Source organism: Peromyscus maniculatus, chromosome 14 (assembly GCF_049852395.1).
Source record: "Peromyscus maniculatus bairdii isolate BWxNUB_F1_BW_parent chromosome 14, HU_Pman_BW_mat_3.1, whole genome shotgun sequence".
Taxonomy (NCBI): Eukaryota; Metazoa; Chordata; class Mammalia; order Rodentia; family Cricetidae; genus Peromyscus; species Peromyscus maniculatus.
The window spans coordinates 75,359,384-75,386,929 of NC_134865.1; the positions used below are offsets into that span (position 1 = coordinate 75,359,384).

The 27,546-nt window shown below is 46.6% G+C and overlaps 1 protein-coding gene across 2 annotated transcripts; it reads left to right on the plus strand.

The window, feature by feature from the left end:
- The first annotated feature begins 609 nt into the window (after positions 1 to 609).
- On the plus strand, positions 610 to 25,329 carry Serpina5 (serpin family A member 5). 2 transcript variants are annotated; one of them, XM_076551303.1, is made up of 5 exons: positions 610 to 705; positions 20,761 to 21,377; positions 22,248 to 22,518; positions 22,858 to 23,005; positions 24,368 to 25,329. In XM_076551303.1, exons 2-5 carry the CDS (start codon positions 20,774 to 20,776, stop codon positions 24,572 to 24,574), a joined length of 1,230 nt encoding a protein of 409 aa, XP_076407418.1. In that variant the 5' UTR covers positions 610 to 705; positions 20,761 to 20,773; the 3' UTR covers positions 24,575 to 25,329. The 2 variants fall into 2 exon arrangements, with proteins under 2 accessions (XP_076407418.1, XP_015864628.1); XM_016009142.3 differs by lacking the exon at positions 610 to 705 and adding an exon at positions 19,697 to 20,344.
- The last annotated feature ends 2,217 nt before the right edge of the window (positions 25,330 to 27,546 follow it).

Below are 27,546 nucleotides of genomic sequence, written 5' to 3' on the forward strand. Positions count from 1 at the left end.
AGACCCACACCCTTGAGTCATAGCAAAAGCCTGGGGACCCCAACATGTTTCTGAGTTAAAAGCATTGACAGTCTTTCCTCAGTCCAGAGGGCTGGATATCAATGAGAAGCACTTTTAAGTCTATACTTAGGAAACAACCAAAGGAAACGTAAATTTGATTAATGTTAAAACGCTGAACTTTAAAAGTCTTAATATAACAATAGCATTTCCTTTGCAACTTGCCCTCACATACCTTATAACACGTTCATAGACCCTCGAAACTTAAGCTTTTACATCCCCAGACCTTTATAACTTGCATCTACATACCTCAAATTACTTTCTTAGACTCCCACCACTTACAAACTTCAAACCTCTTCTTTCCATCCAATCATGAGACCTAGGTGGTTGGTTACTGACAGCAGTCATTGTCAAGAAAGTTCCTTTAAATAAGGAAATGGTAAAAGGTTACATTGAAACTTGTTTTGTGAGTTTATCATTCTTTTAGTGTGAAGTCTGCCAGAGAGGTAAACTTGTCTGTCTGCCTTTCTCAGCAGGAGACCTAGCAGCCCTAGGAAAAAAACAAGGCCAGATTTTTACATAGGAAATGAACTGACCCAGCCGCTGCAGCTTTGTGGGGAGGAGCTAGGGACCTGCCACTGTTAAACTGGTGAAGCTACAATTAAGCATCAGACATCATCAAAGATCTGAGAACTATATATCTGAACAGTAAGTACAAACCAGATGGCCTCTGTATCAATTAAAATGATAGAAACTTCCCAGGTACCCCAGGCTCCCGAGACGGTCTAGGTGGCTTCATTGCGGGCAGAGGTCAGGCTTGAGCCGTCACACAGGACAGCATTACATCTTCAGCTGCTAAACCCAGAAGCTCTGAGAGATTTTCCTGTGGAAGAGGAACTTGGGAAAACTGACCTACTTTGGTGAGGCAGAGTGAGGCAGTCAATATAACAGTGTCTACAGTTTGGACAGGCCCTGGCAGTGAGTGGGGCATAGAGCAATTCTTCGCCTAGTGGTTAACATTACCACAATCCAGGTGGAGGGTGTTAGTTATTTAGCTGCGTTGTGTTCTTACCCTGCAAGGAAATGCCACGAAACACGACAGAATCCGCTTATAGAGTTTATTAGAGATAAAGGGACAGTGCTCTTTATTAGTGCTCTTATTAGAGATAAAGAGAGTGCTCAGGCCTGTGGGAGAGACACTTGCGTGGAGAAGAAGAGGGGGGGGGACTGGGAATCATGGCGCTCCGCTTTAAAACCGGCTGGGGGCATGGCCAGGTCACGTCACTACTCCACGTGTGTGCGTAGATCACATGGTCACGTTGCGTGCTTACGTGGCCATGTAACTTCACGGACCCCGGTTACGAGAGACGTCTTGACCCGGAACTTGCTAGGCGGAGGTGTCCGGGTCCGCCGGGTATCCTGGTTACGAGAGACGCCCTGACCCGGAAATGCCTATCCTGACCTGGAATTGGCTAGGCGGAAGTGTCCGCCCGGTATATGCGACCATGGGGGCGTGTTGTGAACCCTTCAGAGGGAGCCCCATCAGCTTCCTTAGAGATCTTAGGGTCACTGCTAGGAGCTGGCTGTTGGGTCCTGGAGTTTTGCAAATAAGGGGGACCAGACCACCCAAGTCTATTAACCAGAAGCAAACTTGATTCCAAACACCATGGGGTACAAAACCTTCCAGTTAGCTAGGGCCACAGACAGAACTTAGGCTCCTGACACTGTGACGGTGGGGGTGGGGGTGGGGGCAAAACAGCTTGGCCACACAGCTGCTGTGACAGGCTTAGAGGCCCAGACACAGCTTCTGGCAGGCAACACCTGGACCCAGAAAAAGCTATAAGCTGACCCTACCCAGGGAAGGCCTGAATCTAAGAGCAACTACCTGACATTCCAAAGTGGGGCCTGCATCTAAGGGGAAATACCTGACATTCCAAACATTCCCTATACCCCTAGACAAATGTCAGCCAATCAGGATCCTGAACCCCGGAAACCCCCTCATCTCAACCTCTGGTATGATAAAAATCCCACCCTGCCTGGGCTCGGGGCTCAACATTGCATCAGACAGAGAGTCCAAGCTCTGAGCTTGAAAATACAGGCTTGTCGGGCAGTGGTGGCTCATGCCTTTAATCCCAGCACTCAGGAGGCAGAGGCAGGCGGATCTCTGAGTCTGAGGCAAGCCTGAGCTACAGAGTGAGTTCCAGGAAAGATGCCAAAGCTACACAGAGAAACCCTGTCTCGAAAAACCAAAACAAAAAAGAAAAGAAAGGCTCTTTTGGGATTCATTCTCCATGGTGGTCTTTTGGGGGTCCCTGTGATCTGGGCATAACAAGAGGAGGTTTCAAGCCTCTTCTTATAGTAAAAACTACACACCGGGTGGTAGGTCAAAGGGACTTTTACAATCTTGAGGTTAGGCCTTGGGGACAGTTAGAGGAACTTTTACAATTTTGAATTTAGGCCTTGAATCACATTACAGTCTGAGATTTACAACTTTTGATTACAGGATGTTAGTTCAAGATATTTGTGAAAGGCTCTGGTTATCTTGACACAGCTGTCTTCCCTGTAGCTGAAAGGAATATAGGATAGGAAGGTCATACAGAGTCAGCTGTTAAGAGTTAACCTTTGTCCACAGCAGCTGTCAGCTTCCACTTTCCTAGAATATGTGTATAGGCTATGGACATACAATTTCTCATATTCCTGGGCTCTTCACTGGCATTTCTGTCTATCACGGGAAGCTTTTTCATTAAGCACTTAAAATGCCATACCCAGCAGATCTCTGAGTTTGAGGACCATATATTAAGTCCATCTGATTTTAAATAAACTTTACATGCTTTTTGTTGTAGTTAATGGTGGGAGAGAAAAGTTGCACCATGAAACAGAACTCGCGTGGGAGGTTTATTGGGGGAAGGGGAGGAAGGGGTGCAGAGGCCAGCCTCTGGGGAGAAGTGGCAGGAAAGGGAGCTGGAAACGGCGGTGGAGGGGGTGTGCAGCTTGCTTTTTAAGGGAGTATAGTGCATGCACAGAGGGACTATGTGGGCGACATAGCAGCTGTAGCTGATGACGTATTCTAGCAGTGTTAGGAAATGTACGGCGGGTCCCCCAGATGCAGTGGTGGGCTGGTGGGCGGCCCAGTCCATATGGGCATGGTGGCGGAGCGATGGGTGAAGATACACAACCCAGACGCTGCATCTGTGTGGAAATGACTTATTATAATAGTGAGATGAAGAGACAGAAAGAGGGAGACGGAGAGAAAGGGGGAGAGGGAGAGAGAGAGAGAGAGAGAGAGAGAGAGAGAGAGAGAGAGAGAGAGAGAGAGAGAGAGAGAGAGAGAGAGAGAGAGAGAGAGAAAGAGAGAGGGATGGGGGCGAGGGGTTAGAGAGGTGCACACCTTGTGGGAGGGAAGCGGAAGAGAGAGGAAGGGACAGAGATTTCCCTTAAGAATAGGCTTCTACATCAGGGCATAGGGTGGGGGCAAGGGGCAGGATCAGAATGTTAACAGTCAGGACCCTGAGCAGGCCAACGTAACTGCCTGAGTACTGAGAGAAGCCCATGAGCACAAGGGGTGCTCTTAGTGGCTGCAGCTGAGGACCCTGAGGGCAGGCCAGTGTAATGCCTGAATGCTAGTGAGCACATGTGCACAGGGCATGGCTGTAGCTGATGATGTATTCTGCCCGGTCACAAGGGCAGGCCAGTGCATGTGCCTGAATGCTTGCTTTCCTCTCCTTTGTTTATTATAAAAAGGTGAGGAGTTAGAAAGGGGGTAGCAGCTGAGGTGGGAAGGAGGGCACTGAGTTCTCGAGACTGCTTCCTGCTGACCTGGAGGGCATCAGTCATCGTTGGGGACTTGAGAAAGCTGGGATGCTGAGATGGCATCCTGGGCAAGCTGGTGGTTTCACTGCTGTCCAGGCTCTGTGGAACTGTCTGGTGCCACTTGGACCTGACAAGATGCTGGCAGAGCAGAAGATAAACTTAACTTTTTTAGGGGGAAATTTTTTTTTCTTAGGTCCTGGTAATTAAGGGAGGGGAGTCCCAAGACCAGGGAAAGGTGACAGTACTTACCTGGAGTGCATCTGACCTGTTTGAGATGGTTTCAAGTCGACTCCCTGGAGCTTACAAGAATTTTTTGAGTTTGCAAAAAGATAAATTTTAGACATATTAGCATTCCCACTTTTTATAATCTGTGCTGAAATTTACATTGTGGAAACAGCAGTATACTCATACCTTTGAATCATCAGAAAGCAACCAAAAGAATTTAAAATCCTGAGCTTGTGGCTATGATCGTATAGTGGTAGTATAGTAGTTTGTACTCTGCCAGAGATGGATTAATAGCTTATCAGAATTCCATCAATTAATATTAAGGCTATGAACTGTTGGAATCTTACATCAAGATACTGTTACATTAACAGTAGCAAAGAGAAGTCTGGAATATGCTTCCTTCTTTTCTACATTTCAAATCACTTTCTCCTTATCACTGATAAGCTTTCCTATCTTCACATAAGCGAACCTTAGAGCACCTGGTCCTTTCCCAATACCACAGCATCACCTGATGCCCTCTTTCTATCCAATTTGCCAGGAGACACAGGTGGTTGATTCCTGAGGGCAGTCATTGTAGAGAGTGTTTTTTAAATAAAGGAGCAGTAAAATGTTACATTGAAATCTGTTCTGTGAGTCTCTTTTTTGAGTCTGGGGTTGTGGATCTTTCTGGGGTGCTGTTGGTTCTCACCACCTGGGCATGTTTGGTGGTCTTTACACCTCCAGCTCTGTGGCTAATGGTTGGTACTCCTGTAACAATGGCCAATTAGTTGTTTAATTAGAGATTTTGAATGTGTCATGGAGATACATAGAGAGGAAATTGATGAAGAAGGGTGTGATTAGTAGAGACAGGAGAACGTGGAGAGGGGTCAGGAGGGAAAGCATCCATTTCAATATAGGGTTCTCAATCCAGTAGAGTTGAGCATGGCTGTTGGGTGAAGCCTCAATCTTCTGGAATTGGGGGCAAGGAAGTTGAACCTGGTGTCCTCTGAAAATTAAGGGAGCAGAGTTCTCTTGGGCTTGATGTGTATGAGGAAAAATTATCTTGAGGTGAAGGAGTAAAGGGCTTGAGGTGGGATAAGTGAATCCAATGAGAGAGGCCCTCAAGCTTAGCAGCTGTGGGGTTACAAGAATTACCTCGAAGGGGCCCTGCCATTTAGGGGAGAGGGGTAAGGGATGTTGGTCTGGAGGAGAGAAAAGGACCTGATCCCCAATGTTCTGGAATGGACAGGGGCTGGCACATGGTCAGAGTAGGCTCGAGTGGTCAGTAAAGTTCCATAGGAGAGAGCGGAGGCGACAGAGTAAGGGAGTGAGCAGGTGATCAGGGAGAGGTGAGGGTTTGGCTGAGAGACTGGGGCTTAGAACTGGCCGCCCATACATGAGCTCAGATGGTGAGACATGAAGGGGTCACTTGGAGGAGCGCCTGGTGCCTGAAAAGAGCCAGAGGCAAGAGCTTTACCCAACCAAGGTGAAGTTCCTGTGACATTTTAACAATGGTGATTTTCAGGAGTGGTTAGTTTGTTCTATCTTTCCTGAGGACTGCGGATCTTATGGGATATGAAAATGCCAAGGAATGTTGAGGGCTTTAGATAAGGTTTGGAAAATCTGGGAGGTGAATTCAGGGCCATGATCTGACTAGAGGGAGGCAGGGATTCCAAATCTAGGAATGATCTCCCAGAGAAGGAGGTCAGAGACTGTCTGAGCCCTTTAGTTAGTGGTTGGGAATGTCTCCACGAAGCCCGAGAATATGTTCACTAAGACCAGGAGGTACCTAACTTGTCTGATTGTGGGCATGTGGGTAAAGTCAGGTTACTAGTTAGTCCCAAGGAGGGAGCCTCTGGCATGGTGGATAGGAAAAGGAGGACTGCAGTACCTGGAGTTGAGGTCTGACATTTGACGGATTTTACAAAAGACAGTAATAGTCCTTCAGAAATGCAGATCCTCAGGGGTGTGCTGCAGGTGGGCCTTGACAAAGTGAGACAGAGCTTGGTTATTAGGATGAAAGAGCTGGTGTAGGGAGGACAGAATTTGCCGAGTGTTGGGGTGACAGTGGGGGTGTGGGTTGTAGTGCAAGGATTCCCTGTGGGGGTTGAGGTAAGCCTGGGCCTAGGAAGGCTGCAGCTCTAGCTGCCTTGTCAGCTTGGTTATTTCCCTTAGAGATGATGGGGTTGTTGGTCTGGTGAGACTGGCAGTGGGTAATCCCTATAGCTGTGGAGAGATGGGGGGCTTTTAGCATGGCCGTAATTTGACCTGAATTGGTTATGGACCCTCCTTTTGTTGTGAGTAGTTGGCACTCCTTCCAGATGACAGCATGGGGCAGGAGGCTATGAAAATCGTATTTGGAGTCTGTGTCAACCTATAGGGATTGTTCTTGTGCCAATTAGAAGGCACAGGTGAATGCTATTAGTTTAGCCTAGTGGTTAGTGGTGTGGGCAGGAAGGGCCTGTGCCTAAATCACCTCAGTATCTGATGCTATGGCATTGCCTGTTTTTCAGATCCCCTCATGTAAAAAGGAGCTGCCATCTGTGTACCAGGTGTAGATGTCCTGAGGCAATGTGCCCTCCCGTGTGTGTGAGGGATGGGGCAGTGGTTCCTTAGGATTTCAATACAAGAACGAGATGGGGAGTGGTCAGTGTTTGGTTGAGGAAGATCTGAGATATTGAGGGTGGGCAAGATCGGAAAGTAAGTGTGGCATCTTCCACTAATGCCACCTGAAGAGAAAGAACCCAGGAAGGAGGTAGAGTTTGTAAGCCTTTATAAGTTAAGAGGTGGGACAGGTTGTGAGGGGAGAAGATAGTGGTGGGTGACCCAAAGGTTAGTTTTTTGATTCATGAATGAGGAGCTCAGCAGCTGCTAAAGCACATAGGCAGGGTGCCCATCCCTAGGTGGTGAGGTCCAAGTTTTTTGACAGATATGCTACTGGTGCAAAGGAAGGTCCCAGTTGGCGGCCTAGGGGCCCAGGGCATATCCCTCTTTTCTGTTACATAGAAGGAGAAGGGACGGGTTAGATCTGGGAGATGCAGTGCTGGGGCCTGGAGGAGGGCCTGCTGGAGCTTCTGAAAGGGCTCAGTAATGGGAGTGAGAAGAGGTTCATGGGAGGGCCAAGGGCTGCCTCATATAAGGGGTGAGTAAGGAGGGAAGAAGAGGGGATCCAGGAATGTAAGAAGCCAGCTATTCCTAGGAACGATAGAATCTCCTCTTTAGTAGAAGGGACTGTGAGAGACTGATTAGGTGTTTTCTACCCAAGGTAATGGCTTTGTGGGTTGAGGGAATGGTTAGTCCCAAGTAGGTGACCTGAGGAGTGGACAGTTGGACTTGGAAGGTGAGACTCTATAGCCCTGGCTGGACAAGAAATTTAGAAGAACAGAGGTGTCAGTTGGCTAATTTGTAGGGACTGACTGCAGAGGAGAAGGTCATCTGCATACCATATGAGTTTAGATTTGGGGAAAGACAAAGAGAGTAGATCAGAAGCCAGGGCCTGGACAAATAGGTGTTAGCTGTCCCAGAACTCCTGAAGTAGGACAGTCCAAGTGAGCTGGATGGAGAGGTGGGTGTCAGGGTCGGTCCAGGTGAAAGCAAAGATGTTTTGTAACTGAGAGGGACAGAGAAGAAAGCATCCTTGAGATCCAGGACTGGGAAATGGGAAGTCCCTGAGGGGATAGTGGAAAGGAGTGTGTAAGGGTTAGGCACTACAGGATAGAGTGGGACCACTGCAGAGTTAATGAGCTGGAGGTCTTGAACCAGGCAGTAGGTCCCTTTGGGCTTCTTAACTGCAAGTATAGCGGCATTAAAAGGAGAAGATGAAGGATGAAGTAGTTTTTTCTGAAGAGGTCAGAGATGATAGGTTTAAGTTCCCTGAGGTTCTGGAGTGAGAGTGGGTACTGGGCTTGGATAATGTACTGGGTAAGATCCTATAATTGGATGATGATGGGGGAATGGTGTCTATTAACAGAGGGGCTTTGGGTACCCCAGATTTGGGAGTCCACCTGGGAGGCTGGCAGAGGAAATGACATGTTGAAACCAGTAGGGTGAGTGGCTAGGAGGAGGAGGAAAGGGGCTGGTGAGTCTGGAGTCAGGAGAATGGGGGAACAAAGGAAATAGAGGCTCCCACTTTGGCTAAAAGATCCCTTCCCAGTAAGGGGAAAAGACTAGTTGGCAGCATCAGGAAGGAATGAGTGAGAGGAACAACCCTGAAAATGCAGTTGAGTGGTGGGGTCTGGTGAGGTAGGTAAGGCTATTCCACTACCCCAACAACAGGGAAATGAGAAGGAGAGGAGGTCCCTAAAACTTCTTCAGGACTGAATAAGTCGCCCCATTGTCCAGGAGGAAGGAGATGGACCTCCCTGATACCTTCATGACTGCCCAGGGCTCCCTATCAGAGATGACAGTGATCATGTCAAGGGAGCCTGGGTCCCTTCCATTGTCTATGGTCAGGCCTAAAAGGCTGGCTGGAGGCGGGGGTGGGGGTGGGGGTGGGGGGGTGGGGGGGGTTCTGCATCTGATGTCCCTATGCCACAAGGAACATGTGGGCAGTCAACAGCCCAGTGTCCTTGTTGGTGGCACCTTGGATGTGACCCAGGTGGCCTGTGGGGATTAGGGCAGACCCAGTCCCTGTGACCCTCCTGACCACATCTGAAGCAAGGACTCAGTGATCCTTGAGCCCCAGTAGGCAAGGGAGCCCAGGCAGTTGCTGAAGCCAGTTGGATGGCCTTGGCCAGCATTTGGTATTTCTATTTACAAGCTTTTTCATCTCTCCCATGGTACACCTTGAAGGCCAGTGCTCAGACTTCTGCCTGTGGGGCTAGGGGTCCTCTCTCCAGGTGCATAAACTTGGCCCTAATGTCGGGGAAGCTCTGGGAAAAGAATTAGGTCATAAGGAGTTGTCTGCCCTCTGGGTTTTCGGGGTCTAGATCATTTGTTTATGCAGTGGCAGAAGTTGTTACCATATCAGAGAATTTGAAATTGAGTGCATCATTCTTTGAATATTGAGCTCTACTGAGACCAAGCTGTTTACAATAACATGATGAGGCTTTAAAGAAATCTGAGTCTGAGAAGGAGGAGAGAAAGGGTTTATAGGCCTAGGAGGGAGTAAGGAATCGTGGGCATCCCCAAGTACACTGAGAGACTTGTCAGAGAGAAATATCCCAAATTACAGAGGAGAGGTGTTAGCATTCAGGCATTGACGCTGGCCTGCTATCAGGGTTCTGCCAGAATACATCATCACTTACAGCCACTACATATTGCTCTTCCTATGTGCATGTCCTGCATCCTCTTATAAAAGGCAAGCCCCCCCCCCCTTTCCTCTGTTCTCACTCTCAGAGACAGGTCTTTGTGTACCCTCCCCTCCCCCCAGTAAATATCCCATGTGAGTTCTGTCACTTTCCTCCACCTTTAAACTACAACAGTGGTGTTGAGACTCTGGCAGGCTCTCCTGGCAGTCCCTCCCACCCACAGGTGATCTGAGGTACACTGGTACTGTTCCAAGTCTACCTGCAACAGCCTCAGTTTCCATCTAACTGATCACTGAGCTCTCCACCCCCAACACCGGCAATGATTGGTAAGTTCCCCTTCTCCACTTGGTGTAAACATGGGAGCGACCGTTGAGTGTCTGGCACTCCTCTGGTGTTCTTGGAGGCAGAAGAATACCCAACCATGGTCTTTAAGGCTACAGTTGACCCTCTTTGCTGACATTCATTCTTGGCCATTTGCCAAGAGTGAGGCTTACTCTCTTAAGCATGGTTTCTTGCCTTTGGGCCCTACTCACAAGCCCTGGTACCAGGCAACCATGTCTTTCTCAGGCTTGAAGACCTCAGCCCATGTTCTTTGCATGACGAGTACTAAATTTGTGTTTGTGTTTGCTCAGCCCTTGGCCCCTGTTCTTTGTATGATGACGTGCTGAACAGCTTGTGTCTACTCAACCTGATCCTCCCTGGATTCCTGGGATGCTAGGAATTTCAGACCTTTGAATCTTATTTCTCTACCTCATTCATGAGAACCGTGTCTTCCACCATACCTTCAAACTCTCCCTGGGATGCCTCTTGGAAACCCTCAGACCTTTACACTTAGCACCTGACTTAAGGGCTTCTAAACTTATCTACCTTTGCAGTCAAGTCTGGTCCCAATACCCCTTAGATAATCAATCAAAATGGCCACTTGGTGGCACCCTATATTCCGATATTTTATGGGATCTTTGCAACATCTACCAGCAATTGGATAGATGAAAGGGGGTACCCTATGTCCAAGCTTTCTCATATCTTCGCTCCAAGCCCTCCCTCTCTGTTCTTTCTTTCTGTTCCTCTACTCAGCTCCTGTTAGCTATGAAGCCTGTTAAGGTGCGTGTCCCCTTTTCATTAAGTGAACTCTCAAATAGAGAAAAAACCTACTGACCACTCCTTTCAAATCAAATCTGGCCTCAGTATTCCTTGAAACAGGTAGTTGAAGAACCAAGAAAGAATTTCCCACTTTCTTTTACTTTGCTCCAAGACCTGCTTGTGTCTGTCTGCTCTCCCTCTCTAAATGTTCTGTCTATGTTTGCTGCAATATGGAAGTCAGAGATGGAGAAGTCAGCTTCATCTTGCTCAGCATACACTGAGAGACATGCCAGCTCCTGGCAGCACCACTATTTCCTCCAAAGAAGCTGGATGGGTAGACAACTTACTTTAAATGTGGCAGTGCCAGCCACTGAGCAAAACAAAACAAAACAAAATAAAACTAAACAACCTGCCTTTCACTTGAATTGCTGCCAAGATCCTCTCCAGACTGTGAAAAACAGGACACTGGGAAATCGATTGCCATGTTTTGCCTCGACAAGGTAGGTTGCACCCCTACATGTTCCTACTCTACAGGAAAGTCTGTTGGGGACGTCTGGGACTGGCAGCTAAAGACTGATGCTTCCCTGAGACCTCTGCCCCCAACAACTATCGAGGACTTTGGGGTGGCTGTCTAGGTAGCCAGTAAGTCTCTGTCATTTTTAATAGATTTGGAAGCTGCTTGCAATGCACCCCTGCTGTATCAGGTAACACTTCCTTCTCAGAACTCTGATGTTTTACAATTAGGTTAGTGGTAGCTTTGCCAGCTTAACAGCAGCAACCAAGGCTTCAGCAGCCTTCTCAGTTCTCTGTGTGTGTAAAATTCAGGCCATAGGTCTCTCTTTTTCCTAGAGCCACTACTAAGTCTAGACACAATTTACCTTGTTACCACCAGACTCAGAAAAGAGAGAAACTCACAGAACAGATTTCAGTGTAACTTTTTACCACTCCTTTATTTTAAGGAACTCGCGTTAGAGTGACTGTTCTCAGTGGCCAGCCTCCTGCATCTCCTGGTGAATTAGATAGAAAGAAGGTGCTCTAAGGTGTGAAGTTTATATGAAGACATGAAAGCTCAAGATGTGAGGATCTATGGTTGTTTTAGGGTCTAAGAAAGTGACTTAATGTGTACAAATGCAAGTTATACGGGTCTGAGGATGAAAAGTACTACCACAAGCTCAGGATTTTAAATTCTCTTTGGTTGCTTTCTAATGATTCAAAGGTATGAGTATATTGCTGTTTCTACAATGTAAATTTCAGTATAGATTATAAACAGTGGGAATGCTAATATGTCTAAAACTTATCTTTTTACAAACTCAAAAAAAAAAAAAAAACCAACTCTTGTAAGCTCCAGGGAGTCGACTTAGATCAACCTCAGACAGCTCTCAGTTGCACTCCAGATAAGTACTGTCACTTTTCCCTGGTCTGGGGACTCCCCTTCCTCAATTGCCAGGACCTAAGAAAAAATTTCCCCCTAAACTTAACTTTATCTTCTGCCAGCATCTCGCCAGGGCCGAGTGGTGCTGGTCCACAGAGCATGGGCAGTGAAGTGAAACAGCTAGCATCCCAGCTTCCTCAGGTCCCCCAAAGATGCTGATGATGCCCCCAGGTCAGCAGGAAGCATCTCGAGAACACAGTGCCTGCAGCATTCCTGCCTCATCTGCCACTCCATCCTATTTCCTCACCCTTTTATAATAAACAGAGGAATGTTAGCATTCAGGTATCTATGCTGGCCTGCTATCAGGTCCCTACAGAATACATCATCAGCTACAGCCTCTTGTAGAGCTCTCCCTATGCGCATGTACTACATCCCTTTATAAATGGCAAGCCCCCTGCCTCTGTCTCTCCTCTGCTGTCTCCCCCAGAGGCCAGTCTCTGCACCACATCCCTTCCACCCAATAAATTCCCCATGTGAGTTCTGTTGTATGGTGTTACTTTGCTTTTGCCACCTTTAAACTGCGACAAGAGGTGTCCCTTTCCATACAACAAGGGCCCAGTAGGGTGAAAGGAGAATCCTGGCACACCAATGTGGCTTTGGCAGTAATCCAATGGAGACAAAGCAGGCAGCTCCAGGGTGACGCTTACCCAGTAGAGGAAGAGAGACAAGTGGTTAGAGCAGACAGAGGGGAAAATAGCTGAAGTGGTGGACTGAATGAGGCTTTGGGAACAGGGAGGGTTTCAATAGAGGGAGAGGGATAAGTGTCTTAGTAGAAAGATGCCCATGGCTTCAAAAGCCAGAGAGATAGAGAGGTGTGTGATGAGTGTCCAGGAGGTGTAGCAGGCTACAGGAGCTAGAGAGAACACTTACTGAGTAAGGGAAGAGAGGTGAATGGTTAGAGCAGGTGGAGGGAAGAAGCGGCTGAAGAGGTGGACTCTAGAATTTAAAGTCAAGTATGGTGGGTGGAAGAAGCCAGCAATAACGAACGACCCATACATACCTTAGGAGAGTTGAGTCAACAGCTCGGTTCAGTTGGGAGAGGCTGAGCTCCTTGGAGGAAGCTCATATATACCCCTCCTGGTTTTCAAGCACCAGACAAAGGCCATTCCAAGGTTGAGGAAAAGTTTTTTGTTGTAGATATGAGGGAGAGTATGGCCAGAGGCATCTGGAAGAGTCCAGAGCAGGGAGAGAAAGTAGTAGACTGAACATAATCGGTGAGACCAGGCATGAGGTGGGGGTGGGGGAATCAAGAGGGGAAGAGAGAGAAGAGAGGAGAGAGGGTAACCAGCATGCACCATAGTTACAGTTAGCCATTTTTCCTGAGTTTCTTTTGGACCTGACACTGAGAAAGCCCTGGATTCATCCAACTATCAACAGCCCCCTCCTTAGTTTTCAAATCCAGGCTTGTGCCTGACTTCTAAGACTCTTATTTTTCCTAAACCAACAGTTGTCTCCTAGAATAATCGAAAGGATCATCAATGTAAGCATTCCAGTCATAATACTGAGTGAATGCTGAAGGATGATAAAGGGGCTGAATTTTGTTCAGAAGGGAAAACTACACAATTAGAGAGGGAAGCATCGATACAGATACTTTAGAAGTGTCCCCCATTCTCTTGAATAGAGGGACTCCAAGTGACATGGTTAGCATAACCAGTTAGAACAAACATAAAAGGGAGTCCATGTTGCAGTTGTTTATCTTTTTCAAAAGTCCTATAGATGATCTCCTTGTCCAGGTCTGTAGCTAACATCCAAAGGTCCAGCTGAGTCTTTTTTCCCCCCCAGGAGACATTATAATAGGACATGGCCAATGAGGGGAATCCCAGGAAGTGATCTTTATACAACCCCAGTTGGCACCTCTGGGACAAATGGACCAGACCTCAGGCCATCTATTTGGAGGCACAGAGTTCTTTAGAACTGTGGACTGTACCACCCAAGGGGATCTTCCATTCTGAAACCAGGGCACTGAATTTTCACTCTATACTGGGAGATAGCCATGAAATGGGGGAAGCCTATGGGTGATTAGAGACTGGAAAATTCAAGTGATGAATGAATTGATGATATTTGAAAAGCTGTACATCCTACCACTTTCCAGGCCCCAGAGCCATAAGCCTTATGAGTCACTCAGAAGAAGAGGACACATTTGTATTGACCCACCAGTGACAAACAAATAGGAATAGTGGGTGGTATCCAAGTATAGTTAAAGAGAACAGTTCAGGGCCCCACATGAGAAGCACTAAGACCAGTTACACCAGTCTAATATTTTTAACTATCATGTAATATTTTAGTAGCCAGATATTTTAAAATAAATCTTAGTTTAACATCCATTTTAACCAGTTATTTTGTAATTGTTAATCTCAGACCTTACAAACTTTAATGTTATATATATTAATCTTTAAGTCTTATCCATTATATACCTTAAATAACTTATTCAGACCTTTTTAACTTATAAGCCTTTTAGGTTTTATTCTATATATGTCCATATATATATATATATATGTATTCATCTCAACATCTCCATCTCAATCTTGATGTAAATCCTTATCTATTAAAATAATTTATATTTTTGTTATAAAATTTCATCTCATATCTTTAATATTTTAATACCATGTCTTTTATCTTTATAACATTTTTATTTTTTAACTTTTATTGGTTCTTTGTGGATTTAATATTATGCATTCCAATCCCACTTATCTCCCCATCTGCCCTCTGCCCTTGCAACCTCCCCCACAAATCAAATCCAAATTTAAAAGAAAAAAAAAAAAACGACGAAACAAAACTTACAAACAAAAAAAATCCAAGAATCTTGTGGAAGCTTTAGTGTGGCCCGTTGAATTACACAGTTCACCCTCATTGCCAGGAAACTCTGGTTTGGCTCGAGGCCTCTGGTTTCTGCTACACCATTAATGATGGGCCCTCACTGGGGCTCCTCTTGTATATCCTGTTGTCATCCTATGTGATGGAAGTCCTGCTGTTTTGGATCTGTAGATGTGTCCCCTTCACATGCTCCAACAGTTCATAAAATCAGTGCATGATAGGGTCAGCGAACTCAGCTCTGGTTCTGGGCCTGGGTGGTAGCTGGCTAGGTCAGCTTGCTAGCTTGCCATCATCATCACTAACCGGATGAGCTCTCCAGCACTGCCTAGGCTAGCTCACCCAATGAAGCCTACAGTAAGATGCAGGGCCAGTTCTCCTGCTCTCAGGTCCTCAGGTCCAGGTCCCCCTCACTCACATCACCAGGGCCAGATCTACTGTTTTGCCTAGGCAAGGTACAGGGTCCTCTCTCCCGATGCTGTAGGGGAAATATGGGTGCACGAGGGGGGGGGGGGCGTCAGCTCTCTTGCTCTCACACCCTCAGGGCTGGCTCACCTGCACCCCTGACAACAGAGTCAGCTCTAGTGTGCTGCCCAGGTGAGGTGCACACCTATAGTGAGGGGTGGGGCCATCTTTCCTGAGGGAGGGTAGCTCTCCCCTGAGGGGTAGGGCCAGCTTGCCCTCTGCAATATCGAGTGAGGGGCAGTACCACCTATCCCAGGGCCAGTGAAGGGGGAGGCCGGCTCAGCACAGCATGGTTCTAATGACCCCTGTGCTAACACAGGCCATGGGCATCACCACAGACCCCAGTTGCATCAGGACTATAGACCCAGACATGGTCCTTGGCAGCAGCTTGAGTTCTGACATCACCATGCCCTTGGTGCCAGCACAGGCCACTCATAGCAATATAGCCCCCATGGCAGCATGGCCCTCGGGCACCAACATGGTCTCAGGTGACTGACCAGACCCTGAGCATCTGCAGAGTCCTTGGTGGTAACAGGAGTCGTGGACACTACCCTAGTCACCCAGCACTGCAGGGCCACAGACCAGACATGGCCCTACACAGCAGTCCCTGCCCTGATGTCTCCATAGCTCCAAGTGGAAGTACCAGCCACCTGGATCAGTATGGCCCTGGCAGCAGCATGCCTTAGACATTGACATGGTCTGAGGTGGCTGACTAGACCATGGTCATCCACATGGCCCTCAGTGGTAACAGGAGCCGCAGACATCAACACAGGCCCTCTCTGCTCCTACAGGGACCCAGACCAAAACTTCCTGTTTTTATTTTTGTTAGGTAATATTATTTCCTTCTTGGGTCTCTGAGGGAGTTGAAGATTAGTTAGTTATAATTGAAGATTAGTTAGTTATAGTCGAAGATTAGTTAGGATAGAAATTGAATTAGGTACATTTTGGACTTACCAAAATAGGATAGATAATGGAATTATTTTCTCTGAATTTGTTAAATACAAATGGACTAGACATTGTTTAGGTATTTATTGCTTGTATATATGGTATATAGTTATTGTACTTTTGTATATAGTTTTTCTTAAATTAGTTATAACTTTTTTCCTTTTTTTCTTTTTATTAAAATAGAAAAGGGGAAATATGGTGATATTTTATTTGTACTGAAATGTGATTTTATTTGTATGTTATTAAATGAAGTTGCCTGGGGGTCAGAGCTAATAGCAAGCCATAGCAGAAGCTGGGCGGTGGTGGTGCACACCTTTAATTCCAGCACTTGGGAGGCAGAGCTAGGCAGATCTCTGTGTGTTCAAGGATACAGCCAGCATGGAGACACACAACTTTTTTTTTTTCTTTCGAGAAAGGGTTTCTTTGTGTAGCTTTGCGCCTTTCCTGGAACTCACTCCTTAGCCCAGGCTGGCCTCGAACTCACAGAGATCCGCCTGGCTCTGCCTCCCAAGTGCTGGGATTAAAGGTGTGTGCCACCACTGCCCGGCCAGACATACAACTTTAATCTCAATACCACCATAGAAGACCTGGAGGTCTGTATAGATCGGCAGTGACAAGGAGGTCATGTGGTTGGGTTTATAACCAATGAGAAGGCAGAATAGAAAGTCAATAAAAAGGACAAACACACAGGATATAGTTCTCTTGCTGAGGAGAACAGCAGCGGCAGTGAAGGGTAAGGTTTTTAGCTCTTAGCTTTTGATCTGACCTCTTGGGCTTTTTAACTTTGCAATTGGCTGTGTTTCTTATTTAACAAGATGGTTACATCTACATCCGGTCATAACCCGGGCCGGACATCTTTCTGGACTCTTGTGGCCAGCTGACCATTTATGTCAGCATGTTCCTGATAGACCCCAAAATCTAGGGTCTCAAGTGGGCGCCCCAAAAACCCAGACTCCGGTCCAGTTGATGCAACAGCACGAGGTTTATTGAAGTAGCGGCTGTACAGATGGGCTACTCTTGTCCTGAGAGCAAGAGTCGCATCTGACTTCAGCCACATGGGTGCTTTTAAAGGAAAAACCCACAAAAGCCATAAGATTACAATTCCTATACAATTTCATGGCCTGATCACAGGGTGATCACAGAGTGGGTACAGTCACGTCCGCATGCACATTCTTCCCGAAACCTCAAGGGGGTTATCAGGGCAGGAGTGGAGTTTACACAAAAGTCACAGTGGTCCTTCCTGGAACACTTGCAACTATCCCAGTCACAGTTGAGTGCATCTCTTAACAGAGATCTCTTTACATTGTTACATTGTGGCAGGGGTGGTTGAATAATGGCTGAGTCAGATTGCCTTTGGAACTAGTTTTCTTTTTAGTTCCTTATTCTCCTGGGCTTGGGGGTATGTGTGTAAGCCTGAAGGGTTAGGGTCTTTCATTCCTAACCACCCTCACCTCTCCAGATCCACCTCTTCCCACCCTCACCTCTCCAGATCCACCTCTTCTCAGCCCATGAACCATTCCACCTCTCCCATCTCTTCCACCTCTCCATCTCTTCTGCCTCTCCATCTCTTCTACCTCCTATACTCTCTTATCAGAATTGTCTCCAACCGCCTGGCCCCAGGGCTCTTGGTTGGGTCACAGGTGATGCTTGAGTCCTGCCTACCCTAGTCATAGGGGATGGCTCGGAGCTGTTGCTTTTCCTCTCTCCCATGCCCAGGACTAGAGACATCGAGCAGCACTTGGTATGATGGTATCTGGCTGATTTGTGACACCCTAGACCAAAAAGTCTTGGAGGGGGTCATCTGTGTGCTCTGATGATTCAGGCCTGGAAAGTGCCAGGTGGCCCACATTTTTATTTTTAAATAAAATGTAAAATAAAATTTGGTCCGTATCAAACTCTTATTTTTTTAATAGCATGAGAATTTTATAGTCATGTAGATAAATCTCCTTTTTATTTTTTTATGTAAAATTTACTGGGAAGGACTGTTTGGAGCAATGATCACTTCAGGCAAAGCCAGGCCATTGAGGGACCGTGATGCCTAGGAGCCAGAGCACTCTGTTGTTATCTGAGCTGGGACTCTGAAGTCTGTGCAGTTACTGCAGTGAATTTAAACTGTTCCACCCCCACCCAACCCATGCACCTCTGCTGTAAAATCCCCTGCTGTAGTGGGGGAGAGGGATCTAGAACAAAACAAAACAAAACAAAACAAAACAAAACAAAACAAAACAAAACAAAAACCAAGCAGGCTTTTTTGTTCAAAATGCTTTGTCAGGGAGTCCAAGCTCCTTGGGTTTCTGCGATGGAAGTCTTTAATGTGGGATCTACTAATCCTGTCTATGATAAAGGAGGAAGATTGGCTCAGTTACAAGTGTTAGAGCTACTTTTGGATAATTTTAAACCTACACCATCAAAAACAAAATACAAAATACAAACAAACAAACAAACCAAAGCAAAACAACAAACAAAAACACCTTCTCCTCATACTCTGAGGCATCAAAGTAATTTAAGAATTGGTGTCACTTTTTTGTCCTTAGAACCTTTTATCTCGATATTTTGACTTTTCATTTTTATCTTTTGTCTCCCAGTCCGTTTTGGAGTAGATTTATGACCAGATTTCCCGGGATCCCAATTGAATCACCTTTACACTGTGTATCTAAGCACACTCTAATCAAATTTTAAGCATAAATCAGTCAATATGAAACTCATGTGGACCTCATGGGCAATATTTTGTCTTTAAACTTTTGCCTACATGTTTCCATGTCTTCAAACTTATAAAACCTTATTTTAGAGAACCAAGTCCAGACTTTTTTTTTAAAATGAAAATAAAGAACTTTTATAAGTATTTTAGCACATTATAGGAACTAGAATACAGAAGTAAACAAAGCATTCAAAGGAAAAAATACGCCTGTCTTCGTGAAGGTTTCTATTGCTGTGAAGAGACACCATGACCACAGCAACTTCTACAAAGGAAAACATTTAAAATTTGAGTGGCTTACAGTTCAGATGTTCAGTCCATTACTATCATGGCAGGACATGGCAGCATATAGGAAGACATGGTGCTGGAGAAGGAGCTTAGAGTTCTACATCTTTATCTGCAGGCAACAGGAATTGAACTGTGACACTTGACAGAGCTTGAGCATAGGAGACCCAAAGCCCACCCCCATAGTGACACACTTCCTCCAACAAGACTCTACCAGTCCAACAAGGCTACACCTAGTTCAATAAGACCACACCTACTCCAACAAGGCCACACCTACTTCAACAAGGCTGCACCTACTCTAACAAGGCTACACCTACTTCAACAAGACTACAACTACTCTAATAAAACTACACCTACTCCAACAAGGCCACACCTACTTCAACAAGACTACATCTACTCTAATAAAGCTACACCTACTCCAACAAGGCCACACCTACTTCAACAAGACCACACCTCTTAATAGTGCCACTCTCTTCAGGGGCTATTTTCTTTCAAACCACCACTAGGGCCTTAAGAAGTTTGCTATCCCATGTTCTACTCTTGGTGTTTGTACTTCTTCCCTCAGGAGATCTCTCTGGCCTGTCTCTTTTTACATTTTTCTATGTATTATGGCCATACTTACTCTTTTTCTCTCTTCCTTTAGGAGATTTCTCTGGCCTGACTCTTTTTACGTTTATCTATGTATTATGGCCATACTTACTCTTTTTCTCATATTCAGGTGTCCCTGTTCAGTCACTACTTGACCTGGACCAGCAGGTCAATCTTTGGTGACAAGATCCTGAGAGAGAGGAGCAGGAGATCAGAAGATAAAGAGAACAGAAGATAGGGAAGATAAAGTTTGGAACCAGGAGGTCTTTCTATCTACATCCTATGCCAAGCAAGCTTCTGATGAAGTACAGTGTCTTACTCTTTCTGGGGAAGAAATGAGACAAAGCTGGCAGAAACTACCATATGATGAGACTAAGTCAGAGGGGAGCCAGTCAAACAATGTTGCACAAAGGGAACAGGGTATCTCAAGAACATTACAGACTGAGCACACAGCAGCCTTGGGACTGATAACTGCAGTCTCTTCAGGGTAAAAAGCCAAGTCCCTGGAACAGAAACTTTAACTCTTTTGTGGCCCCAGACTCAGGCCCAGACTGGTCTTGCCAAGTCCACTCCTGAGCAAGGACATAGAACTGGGTCCCTTTTGTTCTTTATCAGGACCTCCTTGAAAGCCTTAGATCAGCCCAGCTCTCAATGGGGCGGAGTTGAGATGGGTGGGGTCAGAGCCTTTGCGGTCAGTGACAATTGCAGGCTGTTATTTAGTCTGCCTTCTGTGCTCTCCTAAGACAGGTAGACTGCCACCGTGACACTCAACCAAGTTACAGAGTGAGTACACCTGCTGTTATGAGACCTGGTGGGTTTGAGGATGTGGGCAGATGGGACAGAGACACTAGGCATGCCTGTCCAAGCTACAGCCAAGGACTCATGAATGAGGCTCAATACAAAATCCTAAACTTACTTAAAACACTATGAGAAAATTTTTGGTGTTTTTTTTTTTTTTTTTTTTTTTTTTTTTTTTGGAACTCCATTGCATGTTGGTCTGCAAGTCTGTCTTGAGCCATTGGCTGCTTCACCTGACCTTTCTAGAGCACTTCTCTGCAGCCTCATGGCCCTAGGTTCTTCCTTATCCCCTTGGAGGATAAGTGGGGACATCCATCCTTTGATGGGCACTTCCATTATCTCTCTCATTTTGACCCCTGGCTTTTCCCTTTCTGAGAACATTTTCCTGTTCTTCCGTTCAGAACTGCTGCCGCGATGAAGCTCTTCACCGTTCTGTGTCTGCTGCTCTTCAACCTTGGGGTGGCTTTCCGCCACCGCTCCCGCTCCCAGGAGGAGAAGGACAAGAAGTCCTCGGTGGGTGCTGGGTTAACTCCTGGAAGCAAGGACTTTGTCTTCAACCTCTACATGGCCTTGGCTTCTGAAGCCCCTGATCAGAATGTCTTCTTTTCTCCCATGAGCGTGATCATGAGCCTAAGCATGCTCTCTCTGGGGACTGGCCCCAGCACTAAGACCCAGATCCTGAAGGGCCTGGGCCTCAGCCTCCAGCAAGAGGACAACTTCCACAAGTTCTACCAAGGGCTGATGAAGAGGTTCAGCCAGCTTACAGATGGTCACCAGCTGAGCCTGGGGAGTGCCCTTTTTACAGACCCAGCAGTACGTATTCAGCACAGCTTCCTGAGTGCCATGAAGACGCTGTACATGGCAGATACTTTCTCTACCAATTTTAAGAACCTTGAAATGACTAAGAAGCAGATCAATGACTATGTGGCCAAGAAGACAAAAGGCAATATTGTAGACTTGATCAAGGATCTTGACAGCACCCATGTCATGGTGTTGATAAATTACATCTTTTTCAAAGGTAAGCCTTAGGCTCAAACTTGAACTTCCTCTCTTTTATGCTTTTATCACAAGATAGCATTCCCCCCCCTCCCCACACACACAGAACAACTCATCCAGGTGCCAGCTGGATGGAAGGGAAGAAGCCATAAGACAACCTCCTTACAAGACTGAGTGATTCACCAGGCAGCAGTTGGCCCTTATCATAGCCATTATGGAAAAACAACACTGATACCAAACCCACTAGAACCCAGAATATGTACCTGATCAGGGTTAAAAGGGCAGGGAACAGGGGTCAAGGTCTTCTGAAGGCAAATCTTAGTTACTTTTCTATTGCCATGATGAGATACCATGACCAAGGCAACTTATCGAAGAAAGCACTTAAGTGGGGCTTGCTTACACTTTCAGGGTAATGTTTCAGGTGTTATGGTAGCAGGCAGGCAGACATGATGTTGGAGCCATAGCTGAAAGCTTACATGTCATCCACAAGCATGATATAGAAAGAGAAAATGCATTGGCCTGGTGTAGGCTTTTGAAACCTCAAAGCCCACCCTCAATGTCATACTTCCTCCAATAAGGCCACACCTCCTAATCCTTCCCCCAACAATTCCATCAACAGAAAACCAAGCATTCAAACATATTAGCCTGTAGCGGCCATTCTCCTTCAAACCACCATGTCAAGAGTTTGGGAATACAGGACAGGCATGCAAAAGGTCCAGGCTGCCCCAGAGTCCGGAGGGGATTTGGCCTTTAAAGCCAATAGATGTGGCTGCTCCTGCTGCTGAGGTCGCTCTGTAGGGACACTCTTTGGGCTGTCTCCACTCTTCAGGCACAGCCAAGGGTCTCTCATTTTTACCCACTGCTTTCCTTTCTACCCCATGTTCACCTTTAGCTAAGTGGGAGACGGCCTTCAGTGACCAAAACACCCACCAGAAAGATTTCCATGTGACCCCCAAGAAGACCATACAGGTGCCCATGATGAACCGTGAAGATGAGTACTACTATGTCCTGGACCAAAGTATTTCCTGCACGGTGGTGAGGATCCCTTACCAAGGCAACGCCAGTGCTCTGTTTATTCTCCCCAGTGAAGGCAAGATGCAGCAGGTGGAGAAGGGCCTGAGTGAGAGAGCACTGATGAACTGGCTTACTACAGCCAGAAAGAGGTACTTTCTAAGTCATTCTGGGTCCACATCCCTCTCCCCAGGCCTGGGGAGACACATGATCCAGGACCACACAGTGGTGGGAGGACGCCTCAGGCAGTGAGCTGTCTCCAAACCTAAAGACTTCCTGTGAAGTCCTCAGCCCAGGACCTGGCCCAGCTTGAGGGATAAGACCCGGAAAACTGGGATTCTGGGGTGATACAGAGTGGGCAGCCCAAGTCTAAGCAGGGAGAACTCCAGCAGAGGTGGAGGCTCCATAAAGTCTGTGTTGCCACAGAGAGAGGGTGCTGAGGACTTCTCAGCAAGCTCATGCTGTCTAAGAATGGTCTTTACTCTCTCCAGACAGTTGAACCTTTACCTCCCCAAGTTCTCCATTGAGGGCACCTATCAACTGGAGAAAATCCTCCCCAAGCTGGGCATCAAGGACATCTTTACCATCCATGCTGACCTGTCTGGCATTACTGACTACCCCAATATCAAGCTGTCTGAGGTGAGTCTAGATGCTCTTGAGGTGAGTCTTAGATGCTTCTGAATGCTTTCAGAAATTACCATGCCACCCTACCCTATTCCATTCCATCCTATTCCACCCCACCCCATCCCACCCCATCTCAGTCTATTTCATCCCATTCTAACTTAGTACACCCTGTTCTGACCTATTCTATATCACCTCACTCCAACTCATTGGATCCCACCCTATTCTATCCCATTCCAACAAATTACATTCCATCCTACCCCATCTCAACCATCTCATCCCAGCCTAGTCCATTATATTTCATCACACCCAATTTCATCCTGTTCCATCCTATCCATCCCATCCCACCCCATCTCATCCCACTCCACCCCATCTCATCCCACCCAACCCCATCCCACCTCATATCATCCCATGCCATCTTACTCCAATCCTATCCATTCCACCTCATCCCATCCCACCTCATCTCATCCCACCTCATTCCATCCCATCGCATCCCACCCCACCCCATCCCATCCCATTCCCATCCCACCCCATCCCATCCCATTCCACCCCATCCATTCCCATTCCATCCCATCCCATTCCCATCCCACCCCATTCTATCTAATTAAATATTATGTTGTTCTATCCCATTCTATCACTTCTGATCCTGTTTATCCCACCTCACTGTATTCCATTCTGTTTCACCTCAGCTCATTCCTTTCTGTCCCATTATGATTCCTTTCCCCTAGACATTCAAAGACTTTCCTTTGTGTCTTGCTCTTCTTAAAATGGAAACCTACATTTGCTACCTGGCCTTGGAGGAATCTGTGCCTGTCTGAGTGCTGTTTATGCTGTGTTATTGCCTCCCACCGTGTGTGTGTGTGTGTGTGTGTGTGTGTGTGTGTGTGTGTGTGTCCGTCCCTGACAAAGAGGTTTGCTCTATACACAGCACAGAAAACATTACAGAAATATTTAACAGAGTTTTATAAGGGATTACATCACTGACTCCAACTGAGCCAACTGACCCAGACATCAGACAGTACTACAAACATCATTGTTTATAAACTGATATCCACAAGTGGATTTCATTTTAGATTACTTTCAACTTCTGTATCTTCTGTTTTCGCCGAATGACACACATGCATTGTTCTGGATCAGGAGCAAGGAAGAGCACACAATTTAAGATTGCATGAAGAATCCAAGACAAGTAAGGTTGATTATTGCATTGTTCTCTTAAAAGCAGGCCAAACAGGCTGAGTACACATTAGATAACAGTGTTAAGTGACCTCTGGGTATATTATTAACTCTGGCTGTGAGGTCCAACAAAAGTTACGGTTCCTTTGAAAGATAAGTAATATTTTTATCATGATGCATCACCACAGTCCCACTCTCTACCTGCAGATGCTGCACAAATCCGTGGTGAAGGTAGATGAGTCGGGAACCATAGCGGCTGCTGCCACAGGAGAGCTCTTTACATTCAGATCTGCTCGACCGCTGACCCTGAAGATAGAATTCAACAAACCCTTTCTGCTTGCCATTGAAGAGAACTCGAATCTCCTTTTCCTTGGCAGAGTGGTCCAGCCCAGAGGTGGGAGGGACTCTTTCTGAAACCCACAGGCTTACCCGGAGGGAGCCATGAGTATACTATAGCCCATCCATCTGTTGGTAACTAGTGATTTGTGTAGAGTAGATTGACTAACAAGGTGTTATAAATAATAAGATTACTATACTAATGGCTGCTTCCTTGATCATGGTTGCAAGGTATGTGTTCTTGCCCTCATCTTTCACCAGTGATTGGCACTAAAGAGGCCGGTTGGTTTCTCCAAGGTCCCAACTCCATATTTGTTTCATAGTCACGCCTAGACCCCAGGCCATTTTTGCTCAGTCTATCACTACAGAGCCTTATAGGAGACTGGTCACTATAGGGAGAGGTCACCAGGAAGCACATTTTGGGGCCTTGTCTCCCACCTATCAGCCCCAACTACCAGTTCACCGTGGTTTGGACACTGGACTGAAGTTCTGGAATGGCACTAATAGCTATGTAACATGGGAATGACAATGCCTCTCTCTGGACCTTTGTTTCTCTGTGTATTCGATGAAGGATTAGAGCAAGAAGTTCATCCATTGATAGTGAAATATTACACAGGGTTGGCTGCTCCATGCCAGTCATGGTTGATAGAAGAACTCGGTTTAGTAGCACGCTTGAGCATCAGGGTAGAAGTGTCTCACCATGAACAAAGGTATCAACTAGCGAACCTGACTGGGGTGGGATGATAGACGCCTGTTGCAAACAGTGAAACATGGATGGTAGACTGACTTGCTGATTTTCACCTTGGCAATAGCAATAAAGCATTACGCAAAGACTGGGTCTCATTGTCCTTATGGAGACAGCGCTGGGGATAGCGACACTCCCCAGGTTCCTAAGATGGTACTAGACACTTCTCCCATCATGGTAGCTTTTGAGGAAAGATGGTACCATCATTCCCTTTTTACTGACAGAGAAAGGAAGGCTTACCCAGTCACATAGCTTACACATGATAGAGCCAAGATGAATGGTACATGGGTTATTTTCCCATCACTGCAACAAACACCTAGCAAGAAGCAACTGAAGAGTTCCTTTTGGCTTATGGTTTGAGGAAAGTGTTCATCATGGCAAGGAAGGCATAGAGGCAGGGGAAGCTCTCAGCTGTGGCAGCAGGCGTGTGAGGCTGCTTGCTCACATCAGAATGTGCCAGGAAGCAGATGTGAGACAGAAAGGAAGGCTGGGCTATAAACCCCAAGACCCATCCCTCAGCTATCCACTTTTTTCATCAATGCCGCGTTTCCCAAAGTTTCCCACAACTCCCAAAACAGCCTTGCCAGCCAGGGTCCAAGTGTTCAGAGACCTGTAGGGAACATTTTACATCTAAACCATAACAGATGGGGAGCATGACCCCACAGCTACCCTCAACCTTAGATTCAGCTGAGGACATAGAATGAAGGCAGAGTACAGGTGTGTCTCAGTCTCCGCACCCTGGATTGACTCAGGTGAGTGCCCTCCTGTCCTCTGTCAAAGAGGGAATTTGGCACATCAAAGAGCAGATGAGTGATGGGTGAGCAGCTCCTCCTCCAAACCTTTAACTGAGCCCTGGTGAGCTGCCCTGAGAGCAGAGTATTTTGCCCACCCCGACGTGCTTATCACTACCATGTTTCCCATAAGGCTGTGCTCAGTGCTCTGATCCCTGGATCATATTGAAGAGGGGTGTCCACTGAAAATAACAAGGTGTGTGTGAGCCAGGGTTCCCTAAGAGAACAGAACTAAGTGTGTGTGTGTGTGTGTGTGTGTGTGTGTGTGTGTGTGTGTGTGTGTTCTATTAGAGGTTTACAGGATGCAGTTCTGGTAGTTCAAAAATGACTGTCTCACACTGGAGAGCCTGGGAATCTGGCAGTCCAGCAGCTCCATTCTCGCATGGGAGACCTGGAGGACTCCTGGAGAGTGGCTGGTCATCAGTCTATCTTGGAAACTTCAAGAAGCTGGTTCTGATATGGGTGAAGAAATGGCCTACTTAGAGGACATCCACATGCCAATGGGAGTGAGGGAAAGCAGGCAAAAAGCAAAGTTTCCTTTTTCCATGTCCTCTTATCTGGGCTGCCAACTAGAAGGTGTGGTCTAGATTTAGGTCTTCTTGCTTCAGACAATCTCACCCAGTCATCCCAGGTGTGCCCAGCATGTTGGGTTTTAGTTGATTCCAGATGCAGTCAAGTTGACAACCAAGGTTAGCTATCACACAAGGCCAGCACTTAAAATTTAAAAAAAAGATTGATTTCCCTTTTATTTGTCTGAGTAAGTGTGTGTGTGTGTGTGTGTGTGTGTGTGTGTGTGTGTGTGTGTATGCCTATGTGTGCACAAGCATGTGTGCATGCACGCAGGTGCCTGCAGAGGTCAGAAATGGCATCAGATCCCTGGGAGTTGGAGTTCAGAAAGGTGTGAGTCTCCTGTTGTGGTTGCTAGGAATGAACCCTTAAGTTCTGACTGCCTGCTAGCATACTAAGAACTTCTCTGTGCCAGTCTGGGCTGGGCAATTTCCATTTGCGATCACATTCATTCCTCACAACCCAGCAAGGTCTGTCACTGTCTCTGTTTCATACTAAGAAATGGCTGGTGACAGTGGAGGCCCAGACTCTGACGTCTGGCACATACGTGCTGGCTTGCAGGGCATGTGGCTATGTCCAAATCCAGACATCCTGTCAATGATTATGCTGAATGAGTGGCTGTCCACAATCAGGGGTCATCCCACCCCCTCATGCCTGTCCCTTGCATAATGTCTAGTAATTCTTGGCAAATTGTGTCTCTCCCTGTTTGTCCAGGCTGATGGAGATCAGAGAGGAGTCCTGACTAAGGGTCATGTATGAGACCAAGGTCCAGTGCTTCCAAAAGTTTACCCAACAAGCAGACACAAAGCAAACACTGTGTGTGGGCCTAGTGGTGGGGGAGCCATGCATGGGATTCAATTGTATATCACACATTAGTGTTGTCTTAGAGCTTACTAGAAGTTGTTGGACTCAGCTGCCGCATGATTCTTGGATGTACAGAACAGCAG

Bases quoted from the DNA above. Each gene is read 5' to 3' on its own strand.
- Serpina5 (XM_076551303.1), top strand. From the start codon at position 20,774: ATGAAGCTCTTCACCGTTCTGTGTCTGCTGCTCTTCAACCTTGGGGTG. The intron at 21,378-22,247 runs GTAAGCCTTAGG...GTTCACCTTTAG, and splicing joins AAATTACATCTTTTTCAAAG to CTAAGTGGGAGACGGCCTTC. The intron at 22,519-22,857 runs GTACTTTCTAAG...TACTCTCTCCAG, and splicing joins CTTACTACAGCCAGAAAGAG to ACAGTTGAACCTTTACCTCC.